This window comes from Haliotis cracherodii, unplaced genomic scaffold, assembly GCF_022045235.1.
Source record: "Haliotis cracherodii isolate W230 unplaced genomic scaffold, xgHalCrac1.p SCAF_14, whole genome shotgun sequence".
Classification (NCBI taxonomy): domain Eukaryota; kingdom Metazoa; phylum Mollusca; class Gastropoda; order Lepetellida; family Haliotidae; genus Haliotis; species Haliotis cracherodii.
This window is the reverse complement of record NW_027266269.1, coordinates 22,112,172-22,131,387: the sequence shown is the minus strand read 5'-3', so window position 1 is coordinate 22,131,387 and position 19,216 is coordinate 22,112,172. Positions and strand designations below refer to the sequence as shown.

Here is a 19,216-nt window from a genome sequence, read left to right as displayed (position 1 = left end):
GCAAACAATTGCAATAGATCGGTAGTTTCATATATATTGTAACACTCCTAATCAAAATCAATGTGACTTGGGATTCGATCACAAGACCTTAGGATCCTGGCACTCCTAAGGGAGACAACTCTTCAGAATTGCAGCATGTTAGTTGTTTGTCTATCGGTGCCCAATAGTATTGGTTATGTATTATTGTACCCAAAGTTGTTGCCAAGTTATTGCCTTTGCAGCATCTTCGTTGCTATAGCAACTCACCATCTCTGGACATGCCAAGTGCTATACACTTTTGTAGTCGACAGTACTGGCACCGATTCCTGTTGACTCTGTCTATTACACAGTTCTTGTTTCGAGGACATTGGTAGTTAACTGGGCCGGACTGACTCCTCCGGAAGAAACCCTGGAAAATATAGTAACGAATATGACAAATACTAATTCATTCATTATAACTTACTTGATATGTTCATGGCAGGATCCCATCTAACACTCAAGATCTAATCTCTCGATGCATTTTTTTAATCAAATCTCTAGATCCACACTCAAGGTCCAAACTCAAGACTCAGGATCCAATCTCTGAATCCAACTTAAGAACATCTTCCCATGGCAAAGGGAGCTAACTAACTCTGAAAGCGCAGTTTCCACCCTTTGCTAAACTAGGCTGCAATTATGGAGTCATATTTTGGCTTGACTAATGAGTCTATGCATAGTCCAATCAAAATCGCGTACCGAAATTGACATCTGGTTCGTAAACAACATGGATTACACTAATCTATTCACGTTTTCAATCAAGGTGCTCACATGATTTGATGCACTTTACAAGGTAAGACCTGTTTTATTACAACATATAGTTTGATCATCGATCAGATCATCTTGACTCGGCGCCGCCATTTTGTTTGAAGCAAATGCAAGTCATATCAGAGGTGGAATCTGATTGGTCAGTAGAAGGGGCATAGAAGGGACATAACTCGTAATAGCCACTGGTGGCGCTACAATCGAGCCCAGAAATTCCAGCCTAGTTCGGCAAGGGTGGAAACTGGACTTTTATAGTCAGTTATCTCCCTTGCCTCGGGAGGAAGGCTTAACAATTAATCTGGATATCAAGAAATGTGTTCACTTACATAGTAATCTTTATCTTCTCAAAAGCGGAAATCAATTTCTGGTTGTCCCAGGTGACCAATCAATACAATTTATCAGATTCTCATGGGTGATGAAACAATTGACATCTTTTACATGATTTCTTCCCAAAGGGGTAAATGATCCATCACTTGTGACAATGAAGGGCTCTGGAGGTCAGTAATATACGGTTGAGGAACACCAGTTTTGGCAATGGGTCTGTTTGGCTGGACTTACCTTGCAGCCTTCACATGTGATAACGCCATAATGAACGCCCGATGACTTGTCCCCGCACACTTTGCACGGGATGACTTCAATCTGGGCTGCAAAATAAAATAAAACAATTAGTTCGGCAAGACTTTGTAATTGTGAAATGGAACTAGAACACAAAGCACAGATATAAAAATCCCCCTTTGTATTTTTTCTGTCTGCCATGTCCGTCTATGTCTGCTGTGTCCATCTATGACTGCTATATCCGTCTACGCCTGCTGTGTCCGTCTACGTCTGCCATGTCGGTCTATGCCTGCTGTGTCCATCTATGTCTGCTATATCCGTCTACGCCTGCTGTGTCCGTCTACGTCTGCCATGTCGGTCTATGCCTGCTGTGTCCACCTACGTCTGCCGTGTCCGTCAATGTCTGCTTTGTCCGTCCACATCTGCCATGTTGGTCTATGCCTGATGTGTCCGTCTACATCTGCTGCAATCTCATAAAGTTCAGATCCTAGTTCTCGCTATCACTAAACAAAGATCTGAGGACAGCCCATTACGGGTAAACAAAGATCTGATGACAGCCCATTACGGGTAAACAAAGATCTGTGGACATCCCATTATGGGTAAACAAAGATCTGAGGACATACCATTACAGGTAAACAAAGATCTGAGGACAGCCCATTACGGGTAAACAAAGATCTGTGGACATCCCATTACGGGTAAACAAAGATCTGAGGACATACCATTACGGGTAAACAAAGATCTGTGGACATCCCATTACGGGTAAACAAAGATCTGAGGACATACCATTACGGGTAAACAGAGATCTGAGGACATACCAATACGGGACATCTTTTGTTCTGGACAAAGGTGTCCCTATGATACCTTTACTATTGGGCAGTTTGGAAGGACTATAGGGCTAGTGCCAATTTCTAACGCTGTATGACAACCCTCCGTGGTCTAGTGGTAGAGCGTCCGCCCGGAGAGCGAAAGGTCTGGGGTTTGATCCCTGGCCATGTCATACCAAAAGACGTTAAAAGATGGTACTTGTTGTTACTCTGTCTGGCCCTCGGGAATTAAGGGCCTAAAACTAGGGCTGGTCGCCTCGGAGTCAGTATACTGTGTCTGAGTGGGGTATTCATGTTAAACTGCAGCATGGTATCTCAGTGGGCTAGCACTATAAATCGGCATCCGTCCGGCCTAGTACACACACACACACACACACACACACACACACACACACACACACACACACACACACAGACACGCTCATTGCTATATAAGTGCAATAATCTTGGACACAACGTTAAACCCCATTTCATCTCACCTCACCTCTAATAACACTGACAATGAAATAAGCACCCAGTGCGCTCTCAAAATTAGAAATAGGGGGCGCTTATTAGAATATTATTTTGAGTTGAAAGATCGTAAATTTCGTGGTTTATGCTAACAGCCTGAAATGTTTACATACGACAGATATATTTTTCCAGAATTTAATTGCCCATTATTAAGGGTGATATAACAAATGAGTGCGTATTATACGCGAATAAATAAGTCTTGTGTACAATAATCAATCGGAAGGGGTGCTGATTGGGATTGTTCACTAGCCAATATATTAGCAAATATCGCTGTAGGCACTTATTAGAGCGCGGTGCTTATTACGTCGAATACGGTAGTACAAATTTGCCATTATTAAATGTTTTGCTTTCTGTTATCTATGTAAGACCTAGTGGACTAAAATTATTATTTCTATTGCTGAACTGGGATATCTAATAAAGAATTTGTTATATAATATATATCAATCTATAACCAAACGCCCAGGAGGACCATCTGTGAGGAATGTATGTCATACCCTGACCCCTATTGTTACAGCCTGCAACCAACAGCTATGTACGGACCCAGGAAATGTACAAACTGTCACAACACCACAGTGTGGTCACATATGGCTGATGACAGACAACCAGCCACATGTGTCAGTCCGGCATTATTTAATTTCCTCGCAAGGTACGAGATCCTGGTTTGTGATAAACACGGGACAGAAAATTAAGGCCATGATAAATTGATAATTTGCTTTACTGAATCCCTTTTTGTCAGTGATGTTACAACTCACTGGTGATTTATTATATGTGAGATTGGCCTCAGGACTGTATCATATTTTGCACACACCACTCATACACATAACATTTCCTAAATTACATGTAACATTTTTCCTTTGTCCAAGGTAATAACTATTGAAGTATGGGAGTCACAATCTTCCACATATTATTTTGTGTCAGAGGGACCTGGTCCAGTTATCGCCAACACACATTTTTCATTCGACATTTTAATTATCCCTAATCAGTCAGTGAGAGAGTTGTGTCCCTTAGTCGTATACATTGGCTGACTGGATAGTGTTACATTTATAGCATGGCGTGTCAGCTTTCTGTGGAGGGATGAAGATGTTAAACATTTACCACTTTGATGACACAACTAAACACAGTTATAGTCAGTGTTAGAACTTGACACTAGTCCTATTGTCCTTGCCAAACTGCCCAATAGTGAGGGTGTCCGAGGACTTATAGAAATTTGCCCTTTGTTAAGGGTTTTGCTATATGTTATCATTATAAGGACTAGTGGTCTAAAACTGTTAAGTTTCTATCACTAATAGTCCTGACAAATCAGCGCAAATCTGTGACTTAGAAACCACAATCATCTGATCCTGCCGCGACTAAGGGATACAACTCTACACAGAGAAATATGTTCCAATTACCCCCCCAAATATTATAGCTGATGTATATTCCCTCCTTTAAAAAGCAATGTTGTGTTTTGAAAAAAAATAATTTCTTGTTGATAATGAATTCCAATTCCATGTCTGAGATGAATATTATTTCACGCTGTGCAGTTGTGTTTGTTTACTAGGTGTGACTGACACTTTTATCGTGGGTTTGAATCTCGATTCACCCCTGATTATGTTTCTAGGTTTGTCAGCAGTTGACTGTGAAGATCCGGGGTAGAATACGTCTTCAGCAACCCATGCTTGCCGTAAAAGGCGAATATGCTTGTCGTGAGAGGCGTTTAACGGGATTGGGTGGTCAGGCTCACTGACTTGGTAGATTCATGTCATCGATCCCAATTGCGTGGATCGATGCTCATGATATTAATCACTGGATTGTCTGTTCCAGACTCGATTATTTCCAGACCGCCGTCATATAGCTGGTATAGTGCTGAGTGCAGTGTTAAACAACAACCAAACCAACTAATTTCATGCTGCACATGCCGTGCCAATCGAGTTCACTGACAAAAACAGCAAATCTGACAAACACAGCATCTCATTCTATGTGTATAGCCTAACCGAAATATAAATCATAATTGCATAGTTCTGATTATTAGATATGAAATTGAATCAATGGAGTAACTGTTATACACGCTAATTAGCAATATTTCATCAATACCATGGCCACCTGTAAACAATCAGCCTAACCCCGCGACCAACAGGTTGAAAACTGTCCGCTGGTCTGAAGATAGTGAGCAGTGGCATTTCCTTGTGGACTTCAGTCTGTGCCCCAAAAGTACTTTGGCATTACTTTCAGATTATTTCAGTTTTAGTTTATGCACTAGTATTGAGATTGTCTTCCTGGACCAGAACAAATCTTACTAGACTCAGGCTTCGGAGTAGTGGCTGAAGCCTAGGTAGATGGCAACTCAGATCACTTTTGTGGACTAGTAGAAGTAGAAATTAATTTATAAATACCTTCCATGAAAGGTGTTGTTTGCAAATTTATATTCATTGACCCAAAGTATCACCACAATATATCAATTGATAATAATTCACTGTCCAAAAAGTATGAGAGAGAGAGAGAGAGAGAGAGAGAGAGAGAGAGAGAGAGAGAGAGAGAGAGAGAGAGAGAGAGAGAGAGAGAGAGAGAGAGAGAGAGAGAGAGAGAAAATTTAGGGGCTGAAAGCACAAGGCCCCACCCTAGAATTATCCCTGCAGCATGTATACAACAAATGGCAAGGACGAAAAATATCTTACATCGGTCAGTTCGTTAAAAGCGTGTTCGTTTTAAACACAGTCCACTGTACTTAGCTTACGTGGAGGTCTCTACTGTGGTCTCTAAGGGACTGCCATCTTCATGCCTGGCACCCCCACAGAGCCAGGTGAGCTGGAGAGGGGCACCATTAATTGAACCCTTATGGGTCATTTCAATAATTATTGTCATGTATTATCCATCTTAACAAAAACAACTGACACATCATCAACCTGATCTGTAGTTGCCACTCGCCACCAAAAAGAATGAACTCAATCTGTCTGGTCAAGAGAAATTTCTACGTATATTTTCCCTTTACATATGCAGCCATTGGCCCGAGGCCGGTCCACTTAAAGTCAGCTTATCCGCATATCATCAGTAACAATCAACTGTAATGATGCAGCGATAGAAACTGGCACTAGTCCTGTAGCCCTTGCCAAACTGCCAAATAGTTAAGGTACCATAAGGCCTAGTATTGTTTGTTTGTTTGTTGTTTAACGCCGCACTCAGCAATATTCCAGCTATGTAAAATAATCGAGTCTGGACCAGACAATCCAGTGATTGACATCATGAGCATCGATCCACGCATTTGGAATCGATGACATGTATCAACCAAGTCAGCGAGCCTGACCACCTGATCCCGTTAGTTAGTCGTTAGTCGCCTTTTACGACAAGCATAGTCGCCTTTTAGGGCAAGCATGGGTTGCTGAAGACCTATTCTACCCCAGAATCTTCACGGGTGCTAGTAGAAATTTGCCATTTTTATGGGTTTTGCTATATATTACCATAGGACTAGTGGACTAAACATGTTAGTTTCTACCACTGTGATGTCAAGTAACAAGCTCAGGCTACCAGACAGGATTTGTTGGCACATGATGTTTGGCACATGACGAGTTCTGGGTCAAAAACAAATTTCCTCTATTGTATCGGTAGCAATTAAGATTTTTAGTCCACTAGTCCTCATAATGATAACATGGCAGTTGGCAACGACTACAGGACTGGTGCCAATTTCGAACGCTGCTAGTCCTTATAATCGTAACATATAACAAAACCCTTAAAAATGGCAGATGTCTACTAGTCCTTATGATACCTTAACTATTGGGCAGTTTGGCAAGGACTACAGGACTAGTGCCAATGTCTAACCCTGTATTGTAGCTATTATGATCATTCTGTACAAAAATGTTGATGACAACTTGTTTCGCCAACTACAATCCGAACTCTGACACAAGTAACCATACATTCAGCCTGTTTTTCAGAACACACTTTGTGTGGCAGTCGTACCACGTGGTGTTTGTAACATGATCTAATTACAGCACATACATCAAGCCTGCTTCGACAGTAACAGCATAGGCTACATCCTTGCCAACATCCCCGACAAACAACCTTCCCTATCAGTCAAGTCCAATCAGTAGTGAAGGCCACGCAGTGACCACCACGAAAATCATCCTCCTGTATACTGTAGGTGTGGTGTGGTGTGGTGTGGTAGTGTGGTGTGGTGTGGTGTGGTGTGGTAGTGTGGTGTGGTGTGGTGTGGTGGTGTGGTGGTGTGGTGGTGTGGTGAAATGGCTAATGCCACTAGTCCGAAAGACTTGTAAAATTATGCTCAGTGTACTAAAATTACAGTCCAGATATAACAACACTCAAATCAAATTTTCATAATGATAGGACACAATTGGTCTCCAGCACCAACATAAGAGCATTATCATGAGGATCAGGTTCAATGTGACCTGGTTAAATTCCGTGTGATTGTATCTGGACAGCATCAATCACTGCTCATACTATCAACCACAAGTTTGCCTGACCCGACTTTATTACCCCCAGGCCGCTGTCATTTAAACAACATTTATTCAATAATGGCATTACATACAGTAGATGCTATTCGACAAAGAATTGCAGCTGTTCTTACTCGCATTCAATAAATCCTGTCACGAACAAGCACACGATGTTGAAACAACAGAAACAATCACGTCCACAGAATATTCCATGTAACTGATGATAATGGTGATTATGGTTATTTCATTATTGAAACCCAGAGAACCATTAAAGCGAAAGAGGAAGCATTCAATACTGGCACTGTTGCGATAACAAATTTATCACGCTGCATGACAGCGTAATATTGAGCCATACTGCCTGGCAGCAAGTGGTCGAGGCAGCTATACAAACTAGCCAATAATAGCAACGATGGGTCATCGTGCGGTCAGCTTTGTCCATTAGTGCTGGGAGGAAGGATAAATGGTCAGCATGAGCAGATATGCATGTGGAGATGCTTTGCCGGTGAATTAGTCTTATAAGAATCAAAATTTTTGTGGATGTTTTCATAGTTACATAACAGGTTTCCTCGGAGATGAACAAACCTTCTTTTAAATAGAGAGTGGGGTTACCAGTAGATTTAAGCATGCTAAATTGAATTTGGAACCTAACTCGTAGTGTCACTAGGGTGAGGTTTCAAATGTTAGATTTAGCGCAGTTAAATCAAAATCATATTCTTTCAAAATTTGTGGTAGGATTTGGTTTGACGCTGCTTTGAACAGTATTTGAGGTAAGTCATAGTGTGTTGGCTTGAAAGTGATGCAGGTCTCAGACATTTATAACTTTGGCAAAACAAATGTTTGTTGTTTAACGCTGCACACAGCAATATTCAGATATCTGTAATTAATCCGAGTCTTAATCGATTGACATCACGAGCATCGATCTATGTAATTGGGATACAATGACATGCATCAAACCAAGTCAGTGAGCATGACAACCCGATCCCTTTAGTTGCCTCTTGTCTGTTACGGCAAGCATGGATTCCTAAAGACCTATTCTACCCCCGATCTTCACAGTAAACTGCTGACAAACCTAGAAACATAATCAGGGGTGAATCGAGATTCAAACCCACCTAGCAAACAAACACAACTGCACAGAAAATTGCAGCAACTTAGAGTAGTGGGCCACCCATGCTTGTTTCAGAGCATAGTTCTCGGATGATGATTACAGTATTTGACGTAAGAAGCACCCGGGGCGCTCTAAAAATTTGAAATAGGAGGCTCTTATTTAAATATAATTTTGGTGAGAAAATAAAAAAAGAGTTAAAAGATTGTAAATTTCGTAGTTTATGCTGACAGCCTGAAATGATACAAAAAGAAAAGTATGTGTGTATCATACACGACAGATATATTTTCCAGAATTTAATTTTTCCATAATAAAGGGTGCATACTACACGAGTGCGTATTATACATGAATGAATAAGTCTTGTGTACATAGATCAATCGGAAGGGGTGCTAATTGGGATTGTTCACAAGCCAATATATTTGCAAATATCGTCGTGGGCGCTTATTAGAGCGGGGCGCTTATTACGTCGAATAAGGTATGTCAAAAACCAAAACCAACCATATTCACAAAACTTGTTCTCTGCAGTGCAGTGAGAAGATTTGTAATGACAAGACACAAGATGGCCTCCTTGTCTACCAATATGTAGTGGATGTTATTCTTAGCAATAATTAACTCTGGCGTAAGTACGCAGCGGTCAGTCCAAGCAGCTGTCACAGATCTGGACAGGAATAACACAGGAATTCCTTTTAACAAATCAGGATAATAGTGGATTATCCTGAAGGATCACATACAAACACCAGTGTTTGAAACATAGGTCTAACAGTGTTTGAAACATAGCCTTGACAGTGTTTTAAACATAGCTCTAAAAGTGTTTAAAGTGCCAAAATTCTTTAAACGAAAAACTACCAAAAAAACCCTGAAAAATCCAAAGGAGTCAGGTTGGTAGGTTGAAAAAAATAAATATACAAAAAATAATATAACATTTTCTATATTTCCTCACATTAAGAACACAGGTGAAACAATCATAATCTGTTGTGTTTTGAAAAAACGGAGAATCTTATATAAAGTTACAAGTTATTTATGAGGGGGCTTGGCATACAGAGACCACCTGGCAAAATTATGGACCAGTCCATTCTAACAAAGGGGTGCAGGCGTCACTGGTACAGTTAAAAGTACAGTTATAGTTATGTCGATCGCATGGAGATACAACTCAGCTGTACACGTTTTGTTTAGCTGCTGTAAAATATGCATAATAAATCACTGTTACACAATTAATTTTGAGTTGCTTGCTATATATATAAACAGGCAAAATAACATTTGTTTGTTTGTTGTTTAACGCCGCACTCAGCAATATTCCAGCTATATAGCGGCGGTCTGTAAATAATGGAGTCTGGACCAGACAATCCAGTGATTGACATCATGAGCATCATTTGACGCAATTTGGATCGATGACATGCATCAACAAAGTCAGCGAGTCTGACCAACCAATCCTGTTAGTCGCCTCTTCACAAGCAATATAAAATTCCCAAATCATAAAAACACTGTCAGTAGTTACGCAGTGTAGCCATTACAACTCATGTACTTTTCTTGCTTTTCTGATCGAATGCAGATATCACAAACATGAACTCTACTGCAGTGAATAATGCACAAAAGTGCATAGTCTCGCTTCATGCAACTAAGTCATGTCAATATGTGGCACGCTTGGTGCAGCACATGAACAGATGGAACACAATACTATTATTAACAAGGGCAAAAGTGAGCGTGGCTCACTAATACCCCCGACCTGCCGAGTGTGTCAGTAGTTTCAAATAATAATGGATAGGGTTAGGGCTTGAAAAATTCATTAAAAAAATGGAAAATTAATAAAAACAATTTTTTGCTTTTATCTGCACTGGTGCACCCCTCCATATGACAAAGATTATATGTACTAAGTTTGAGATGAATCCACTGAATAGTTTAAGAGAAATCGCGCAGATAAAGTTTTCGGACGGACGGACGGACGGACGGAACCTCGGTATAACTATATACCCCTGAAAGGTCTTGGTTAAAAAGTACCAGTAGAATGAGTCCTATGGAGTAAAAATACATTCAATACCCAAAGTGATAGTGGGACCATACACTGATGCATCGGTGGATCGCGATGTTTTACTACTCGATCCAAGTGTTTATCACAATTTCACACCAAGTAAAATGGATCGATTCTTACCTTAAATGTATTCTTTCATAAATGTTACACCAAACCCTTATTACTGGGGAAAATGAGTGGGGAAAACGTAAATATTTTCATCCATTGTGCCATACTTGACACTGCCAACTGTAAATCGTCTGTGCCAGGTATTTAGCCATCCTGTCTATGAAAAAGATGGCTTAAACACCACAGATAAGAGACCCTGCAAGTATCGTGACACGTATCAGATCATGAGCAAGGTATCGTGACATGTATCAGATCATGATACGTATCTGACCATGAGCAAGGTATCGTGACACGTATCTGATCATGATACGTATCGGATCATGAGCAAGGTATCGTGAGACGTATCGGATCATGAGCAAGGTATCGTGACACGTATCTGATCATGATACGTATCGGATCATGAGCAAGGTATCGTGAGACGTATCGGATCATGAGCAAGGTATCGTGATACATATCGGATCATGAGCAAGGTATCGTGATACATATCGGATCATGAGCAAGGTATCGTGATACATATCGGATCATGAGCAAGGTATCGTGATACATATCGGATCATGAGCAAGGTATCGTGATACATATCAGATCATGAGCAAGGTATCGTGAGACGTATCGGATCATGAGCAAGGTATCGTGATACATATCGGATCATGAGCAAGGTATCGTGATACATATCGGATCATGAGCAAGGTATCGTGATACATATCGGATCATGAGCAAGGTATCGTGATACATATCGGATCATGAGCAAGGTATCGTGATACATATCGGATCATGAGCAAGGTATCGTGATACGTATTTGATCGGACAGTTGGTGTATCAACCCAGCCCCGGTGAGTGAGTGTGGTTTTGCACATCTTTCAGCCATATTCCAGCAGTATCATGGCAGGAGACACCAGAAATGGGCTTCACAGACTTCATCAATACCCAATGTGAATGACAACATGTGAGCAGGTACTCTACCCGTGAAGATTCGGAGTAGAATAGGTCTTCAGCAGGCCATGCTTGCCTCTAATGGCGACTAACAGGATCGTGTGGTCAGGCTCACTGACTTGGTTGATGCATGTCATCATATCCCAATGGCTTTCATTGATGCTCCTGAAGTCAGTCACTGGATTGTTTGGTCCAAAATATTCAATGACTCCACACATTATCAGGAGTGAGTGAGTGAGTTTGGTTTAACCCAGCTTTTGACATTATTCCAGTTATATCACAGCATGTCAGCATAATGTGGGAGGAAAGGCAGAAATGATGCAGGTCTCAGACATTTATCACTTCAATTGAAAAATGAGCACGGGTATGGTGCTGACAAACCTAGAAACATAATTGGGGAGAACTGGGATTTGAACCCACAATCATAGGTTTCTGGCGTGCCCAAGGGACACAACTCTGAGCAGTGAATCCCGGTGCCTTAGACGACTGGGCCACCCGTGCCCCCACATTATCAGGAACACTGATACATACTTATAAGTAATGAAACTGACCCATCATTTCTGAAATAATTGTTATCAAGAAAACTTAAAAGCTCATTTAATTTGTTCAACTGCAATATTCCAGCTATAACACAGCATGGCCTGTAAATAATAGAGTTTGGACCAGATAAACCAGTGATTGATGATAAGAGCAACCACCAAAGTGCCCACAGGTAACATGACATGAAAGTTACCAACCTGATTTGTTGGTTTGTTTGTTTGTTTGCTGTTTAACGCCACACTCAGCAATATTCCAGCTATTTGACGGCGGCCTGTAAATAATCAAGTCTGAACCAGACAATCCAGTGATTGACATCATGAGCATCGATCCACGTAATTAGGATACGATGACATGCATCAACCAAGTCAGCGAGCCTGACCACCCGATCTTGTTATGGCAAGCATGGGTTGCTGAAGGCCTTTACTACTCCGTATCTTCGCGGGTCTATTAAACCTGATCATTGAATCCATTTAGCAGTCTTGTAAGACTAGCAATGTTTACAGGCGAAAAATTCTAACCTGGATCAAAACATATGGAAGCAAAGGTTTATTACCCAACTTTTTCTCCAACACTGCAAAAATCCCTGCATATATTTACAGCTGAACCCTTAAACCTTGTAATATGATACAAACACCTGCATCACAAAGTCCAACACCTTTTGTTCATAATGAAACAGATATGAGGGGCTATCCACTGATATTCTGGACAGGCCCTGTTTTTTATTGAAAAAAATAATTGTCCAAGAAAATTCTTAACAAAGAAATGCCTTGGACAGTTGAAAAATACAAGAAGCTGTCTGACATAAAAAAATGACATTGTTGCAATATTTTTCGTAAAAAAATATTCACTCATAGTTTTTATAAAAAAATATATATCTGGTTTTGCAACTGTAGGCAAAAAAATATCTTTTCTCCAAGAAATTGAATAGCGAATTATCAATGCCTTAGTCGTAAGATACCAGTACACTTTTTGAAACTGTAAATATTTGTTCGGATGTTACGCTCAACACCTCTTGTGCACACTCAAAAGCTCATTAAAAAATAGTTGTCAACTATATCTACACCCCTGTTCACTATAGCAAGACACTGTACTTGGTTGCTGGCATGAATAGAGTCAGCCAGGTTTGACAAGAGGGGACCGCCAGTGGCCATGTCCCCACGACTCGCTGGCTGATTGTGTTACTAAGTAAAGAAAACAGGCAGAGTGTCAACATCATCACGCCTGGGTCGTCCCTGGTGCTGACAGGTAGACTTACTACCTGCGGTGGACAGGTAGTGGGTAGTTTGTTAAGTCTTTGGGTACAGTGATACAAATATGTTGTGAGATTGTACATGGCGAGCCAAGTCAATAGGTCCATGTCCTAATGCTCATGTTATCCCACATGATCTAGTGAGTGCATAGATAACTATACCGCAGAAACTCTCAAGGACACCGAAACCCCTTTCAATTTTAAACACTGCAGTAAACATCACATGCATTAAGCAGTGTTTGAAATAAGGGAGGTCCTGCTTTATTGCATATGAACCTGGAGAACTCAAAGTCTTGAACTTTAAACACTGATAGTTCCCTAGGCTTTAATTCATAACGTTGATCACTTTTAAGCATTTGCTCAAAACTTTGCCCATTAAAAATTGTCCTTTGAACAAGTTACTTTTTTCAACCAGAGTGCATATTTTTTAGTGTTTGAAATTCAGTATTAAAGTGAAGGTGTCCTTGTCATAGCCCTAATGTTAAGACCTCAGATTAGAGGGGTCCCTAGATTTAAATCAAATGGGATCAAACCTCAAGGGCCCTAGGATCCCTTAATTATTAACACCAGACTTCAATAAGGCAACTATCCCAAAGCTACTAGATTGAAGAAAGCATGAGACAAATGATGGTAGTCGTCAGTGACTAGTAGCATTTGAGTCCATAATTCATAACTCGTTTTGAACTTCAATTTTGCTGGAAATTGGAACTGAAATAATGACAGAAAATGAACATATAGTATTAGTAAACAGCTTCATCTAGTTACAGTAGGACCAGATACAAATTTGGAGGACTAGTGAAGAAGGGTTTACAAAGCACAAATTTCCGAGGCTGTAACTCTGAAAGGAACATTAGGCACACGTGGAAGCAATATGTCCCACTGAAGCAATATGTCCTACTGAAGCAATGTCCCACTGAAGCAATATGTCCTACTGAGGCAATATGTCCCACTGAAGCAATATGTCCCACTGAAGCAATATGTCCCACTGAAGCAATGTCCCACTGAAGCAATATGTCCCACTGAAGCAATATGTCTCACTGAAGCAATGTCCCACTGAAGCAATATGTCCTACTGAGGCAATATGTCCCACTGAAGCAATATGTCCCACTGAAGCAATGTCCCACTGAAACAATGTCCCACTGAAGCAATATGCCGCATTGAAGCAATGTGTCCCACTGAAGCAATGTCCCACTGAAGCAATATGTCCCACTGAAGCAGTATGTCCTACTGAGGCAATATGTCCTGTTGAAGCAATATGCCCATGATGTAGGTATCCATCGGGCAAATAGAAATGTCCTGCCATATAAAGTCCCCTGTCTTGCAGTGCTCAAAACGAGCCAGCAGACTAAAGGCGTGCTTGTCATAACCCTAATGTTAAAACGTCAGAGATTTAGGGGTCCCACATTAAAATACAAAGTTAGACTAGTCCATTATACCGAGACTAGTCCATTATTCAAGAACTAGTAAAAATCTAGGACCAATTGTTTCGTCCTGAAATCAGTACTTCAGCCACTAGTCGACTGTCAACTAGTTTGACACGACCAATGAAGTCTCATTGAAATATTATAGAAGACGTCAATTACCCCGAGCCGCTCTTTAGTTTCGAGCACTGTCGATATATATTTCAGAACTGACTGTTTACCCACTGACATGACAATAAACAATACACATGCATATTGATGAGAATACCATACATGTTATAAGGACACCATCATGCATTACATACAAGAACTTCCCTCTTACATTGAGGGTTGTTTCAGAAAACCCGGACACAAGATAAGTGACTGTGCAGGCCTGAATCGACTGTATACCATCTTAGTGATATAATGAGGACTTGCGGTAATAACTACACAGCATACCAACGTTTCGAACAATGTAAGCCTGCACAGCTACGATAAATAGTGAAGGTACTCATGTCTTAACTCTAAAGAACATTCATTGTCAACCCTCATATTACCACTCTTGCTTTATAATGAGGTATGTATTCTGGTCTGAATGGGCATACAACTACAGGTTTTTAAATGCCTCGCTGAGCAGGTTGCGTTATAATGAGGACGTCTGTGTAAAAAGGGATGCATGAACAGATTCATCAGTTGTAGTTTGTGAAGGTGTAAAGGGTGAATTGGCACTAACAGGATATATTACCATATTGTAAGTTCAAAAGATCGTCAGGAAATTCTGACACAATGTCCTTTGACAGTTTTTATCGTGTTCAATGATCTTGCTTTTCAATGCATCTAGTGAACTGCAGATAATCATTGGGACTTGCATTAACAATTAAACAGATAGATCAATCAACCAACAAACAATAAGAAGTCTGAATCCTTGATGAAGGACTTTTAAAAGGAAAATTATGTACGGAGTCAGTGAAGTGGGGCTTAATGTCGCTTTGGTTCAACACAATGAACTTGGTCGGCTAGCCTGAACTTGACCAACTAGCCCGAACTTGTCGACTAGCCCGACCTTGACCAACTAGCTCGAACCTGACCGACTAGCCCGAACTTGGTCTACGAACCCAAACCTGACCGACTAGCCCGAACATGGTCTACTAACCCAAACCTGACCGACTAGCCCGAACTTGATCAACTAGCCTGAACTTGGTCGACTAGCCCGAACATGGCCGACTTCATTAAGTTTCGATTCAAACAAGAAAACCCATTCTAATAGAAAAATAAGGCATCACCCAGTTTGTATCATATTTGGTGTGTAACCCTCTATATGGACTCACAAATCCCCACGTACAAAAAAAGGGGTCAGCAGCATCTTTAACGTCAGCTTGATCGCCAAACAAGAGCATCTTACTGCATGTAGTCGTCATTGACTATTCAACAACCTACGAGTAAGGATCATAGGATGCTAGCAGGACAGACACGGCCACTAGTCCATTAGCGCAAGATGAGTTAAAATCGTGAGGGACTAGATCTTTATCTCCAAACATTTAAGTTATTTTACATACACCACTAGTCCGATCTAAGTGGCAGACAAGCTAAATTTGATCAATGATGTAGAACCCTGTATAGTCGGGATGAACTCATTACCAGCAGATCCTAACACTTCCAAGGGACGCAACTCTGCACATCAAATTCCAGCCCCTCCGATCGGTTCATTCTCTAAGGACATTAACGAATTGTCATCTAAAATGAACTTAAGGTATTTCTCAAATTGGGTAATGATATAGAAGAATGTACTATCAAAAGTTAATAAAATCATGAAAAATGTCCTAGAGCCATTTGTCTCCAGATAAGACTCAGGCAACTTTGAAATCAGCGCCTGATGAACACAGGTACTTGTTTTATCATGAGCTGTCGTATTGATCAGTCATTCTACAACATCATGTACCAGTCTGTCCCAATATGAACGACAATAACTCACTACCGGAGAAAAACAACTGATAATGTCCCAGTGTGACAGTATACCACTACAAAAATAACTTCTCATGGCAGTCTGATAATTAGCCAAGGGAGCTACTACTCACCCTCTGATGACGTTAAGACATAATAAGATTATCGTGTTTGAAGGTCACAGAAAAAATATTTGTAAGCAATTCACAAAATGTGTACTTTTTAAAGCCAGAGATCAATGTCCTTTCAAAAACGGAAACTGGACAGAGACATGGACAATAAACATATGGACATACTTTATGGACAGTATTTTCTAAGGCTGGCTATCAAAATAGATCATATATATTGATAATCGCTAAACAAATATCGATCAATTTTTGATAAATATTTCAGAAGAAAATTTAAAGCAAATATGGAAGAAAGTCCCGTAAAAAAATCAACCTATTTCATGCCACTGGTGAGTAGCGACACATTATGCGTAGATGATAGGGCTGGGACGAGTCCAGATTTACTACCCAGGTACCCACCCACCTATTGCCCGACCCTACCCGGGTACCCACCCACCTATTGCCCGACCCTACCCGGGTACCCGTTTTAGGCCTCAGGAGATGTCTCAAAATGTCCGATTGGGAACATTTTTAGAATAGCCCTGGCAAAATATATTCAGATACATGTATTAAACAATCTGGTCATTCATACACTGAAGTTAATTAAGTTTATTCAACCATAAGAAAAATAAGAAGGAATGGGTGCATAGTCAGAAATATATGCGAACATTAGTGACTTGTAGAGTAACCATAGAGTTCTAGATAATATTTGTCATTAAACAATATATCACGTGACTAACCACGGGTCCGGGTAGTCCTGTGGGTACACGGGTCCTACTCAGTACCCACCCGACCCGAGTACCCGAGTTAACCATCCCAGCCCCAGTAGATTACCTTGTGGACATTCGATATACAGCAAAAGCAGCTGCTTTCCGTCTTCAACAATATACATTATGACAATATGAAGTCTATTTCAGTAAATCTTAACTTCATTTCATCACGTTAGTTTATGTAAGTTATTATTGATTACAACTATTTCAGATTGATAATCGTTAATATTTCTTCTCATTGACGATAATTTCATTTATCGATCTTTTTAGCCAGCCCTAGTATTTTCACAAAATAATCCTTAGATTCCAAAACTGAAAACAATATTTTCAAATTTTAATGAGTGAGTATGGTTTTACGCTGCTTTTAGCAATATTCCAACAATATCATGGCAGGGGACACCAGAAATGGGCTTCACACATTGTACCCATATCAGGATTCAAACCTGGGTCTTCGGATGACGGGCGAACGCTTTAACCACTAGGCTACCCGACCGCCCCTTAATTTTAATGAAAGACAGAAAACTAGTTCATGATGGCATGTCCTTCACCAATGTTGAAGATGGATCAAGAGGATGGTTCCTGTGGGTATTTCTATCCCTGTTCAACTTTTGGTCCTGGGACCTGCAGGGGAGATCCAGGTCCAGTGTTGTCTCTTGTGTGACCTGGGTGGCACTGGACCCTGATGGATCATTGCTCATGCTGTCTAGTTTGATCTAGACTGGGTGAGAGAGTTAAAACTTAACGACACATATTTAAACCATATCATGACTAGAGAAAGTGGTACATTAATAACAACAAGTATTTGTCACAAAGTGACGAAATGTCCCCCACCTGTACATACACCATAGCACCAAATATGAAGACAATCCAGCGATCAGTTCTTGAGATATCGCGGCAACACCGTTTTCCAAACCCAAAAGCAGATTTGCCTACTGTGACCTTGAAAATGAGGTCAAGGTCACCAAAACCGACTGGTGTCTGCAGTGTCTGTATATACAACATAGTTCCAAATATGAAGACAATCCAGCGATTATTTCTTGAGATATCACGGCAACACCGTTTTCCAACTCCAAAAGCAGATTTGCCTGCTGTGACCTTGAAAATGGGGTCAAGGTCACCAAATCCGACTGGTGTTTGCGAAGTCTGAATATACACCATAGTTCCAAATATGAAGACAATCCAGTGTTTAGTTCTTGAGACATCGCGGCAACAAACAGGTGGGACGTACGGACGGACGTACGGACGTACAGTCGTACGTACGGACGGTCGTGAATACTATATCCCCCGCTTCGCGCTTTTGTGCGGCGGGGGACAAATATACAGTCAAGTCTCATTAATCTGACAATCGGCTTTCTCCTGTTTCTGCTGTTTAGACCTGTTAATGCGACGGTCTTGCACTCCGACTCTAACACGCCTAATTTGCAACAAATTACCAAAATCACTCATTAATTAGTCTCGTTAATCGACATTGTGATCAGCTTACTCCCTGGTACTCTGCTCACAAGTAAAAGCCCGTGTTTTGATGCGAGATGAGTCGGCTAGTAGCTGCAAATTACAACGGCTGCAGAGTGAGTGAGTGAGTATGGTTTTACGCCGCTTTTAGCAATATTCCAGCAATATCACAGCGGGGGACACCAGAAATGGGCTTCACACATTGTACCCACGTCGGGAATCGAACCCGGGTCTTCGGCGTGATGAACGAACGCTTTAACCACTAGGCTACCCGACCGCCCCCAACGGCTGCAGAGATATACTTGCTTAACAAGAAACAATTAATGCTTTAGATAAAGAAAACAGGATTAATCACATGCTTAGATGACCTCAATCTCATTAAAATCAGATACAAGTTCTTGCTATCGCAGAGGACATCCCATTACAGGTCACGTCAGAACAACCTTTCAAGAACTATGGCCAACCAATGAAATGACTAAAAGGAAGACAACGTTAGCCACT

The 19,216-nt window shown here is 40.9% G+C and overlaps 1 protein-coding gene across 3 annotated transcripts in view; it reads right to left on the bottom strand.

Moving 5' to 3' along the window:
• LOC139461083 (probable nuclear hormone receptor HR3) overlaps positions 1-19,216 on the bottom strand; it is a 66,396-nt gene that overhangs the window by 29,833 nt on the left and 17,347 nt on the right. For all 3 annotated transcript variants that reach the window (XM_071242609.1, XM_071242610.1, XM_071242611.1), the window contains 2 exons: positions 1,339-1,424; positions 247-388 (listed from right to left, as the gene is read on the bottom strand). In XM_071242609.1, the coding sequence (XP_071098710.1) occupies positions 247-388; positions 1,339-1,424 (228 nt within the window). The remainder of the gene's footprint in view (positions 1-246; positions 389-1,338; positions 1,425-19,216) is intronic.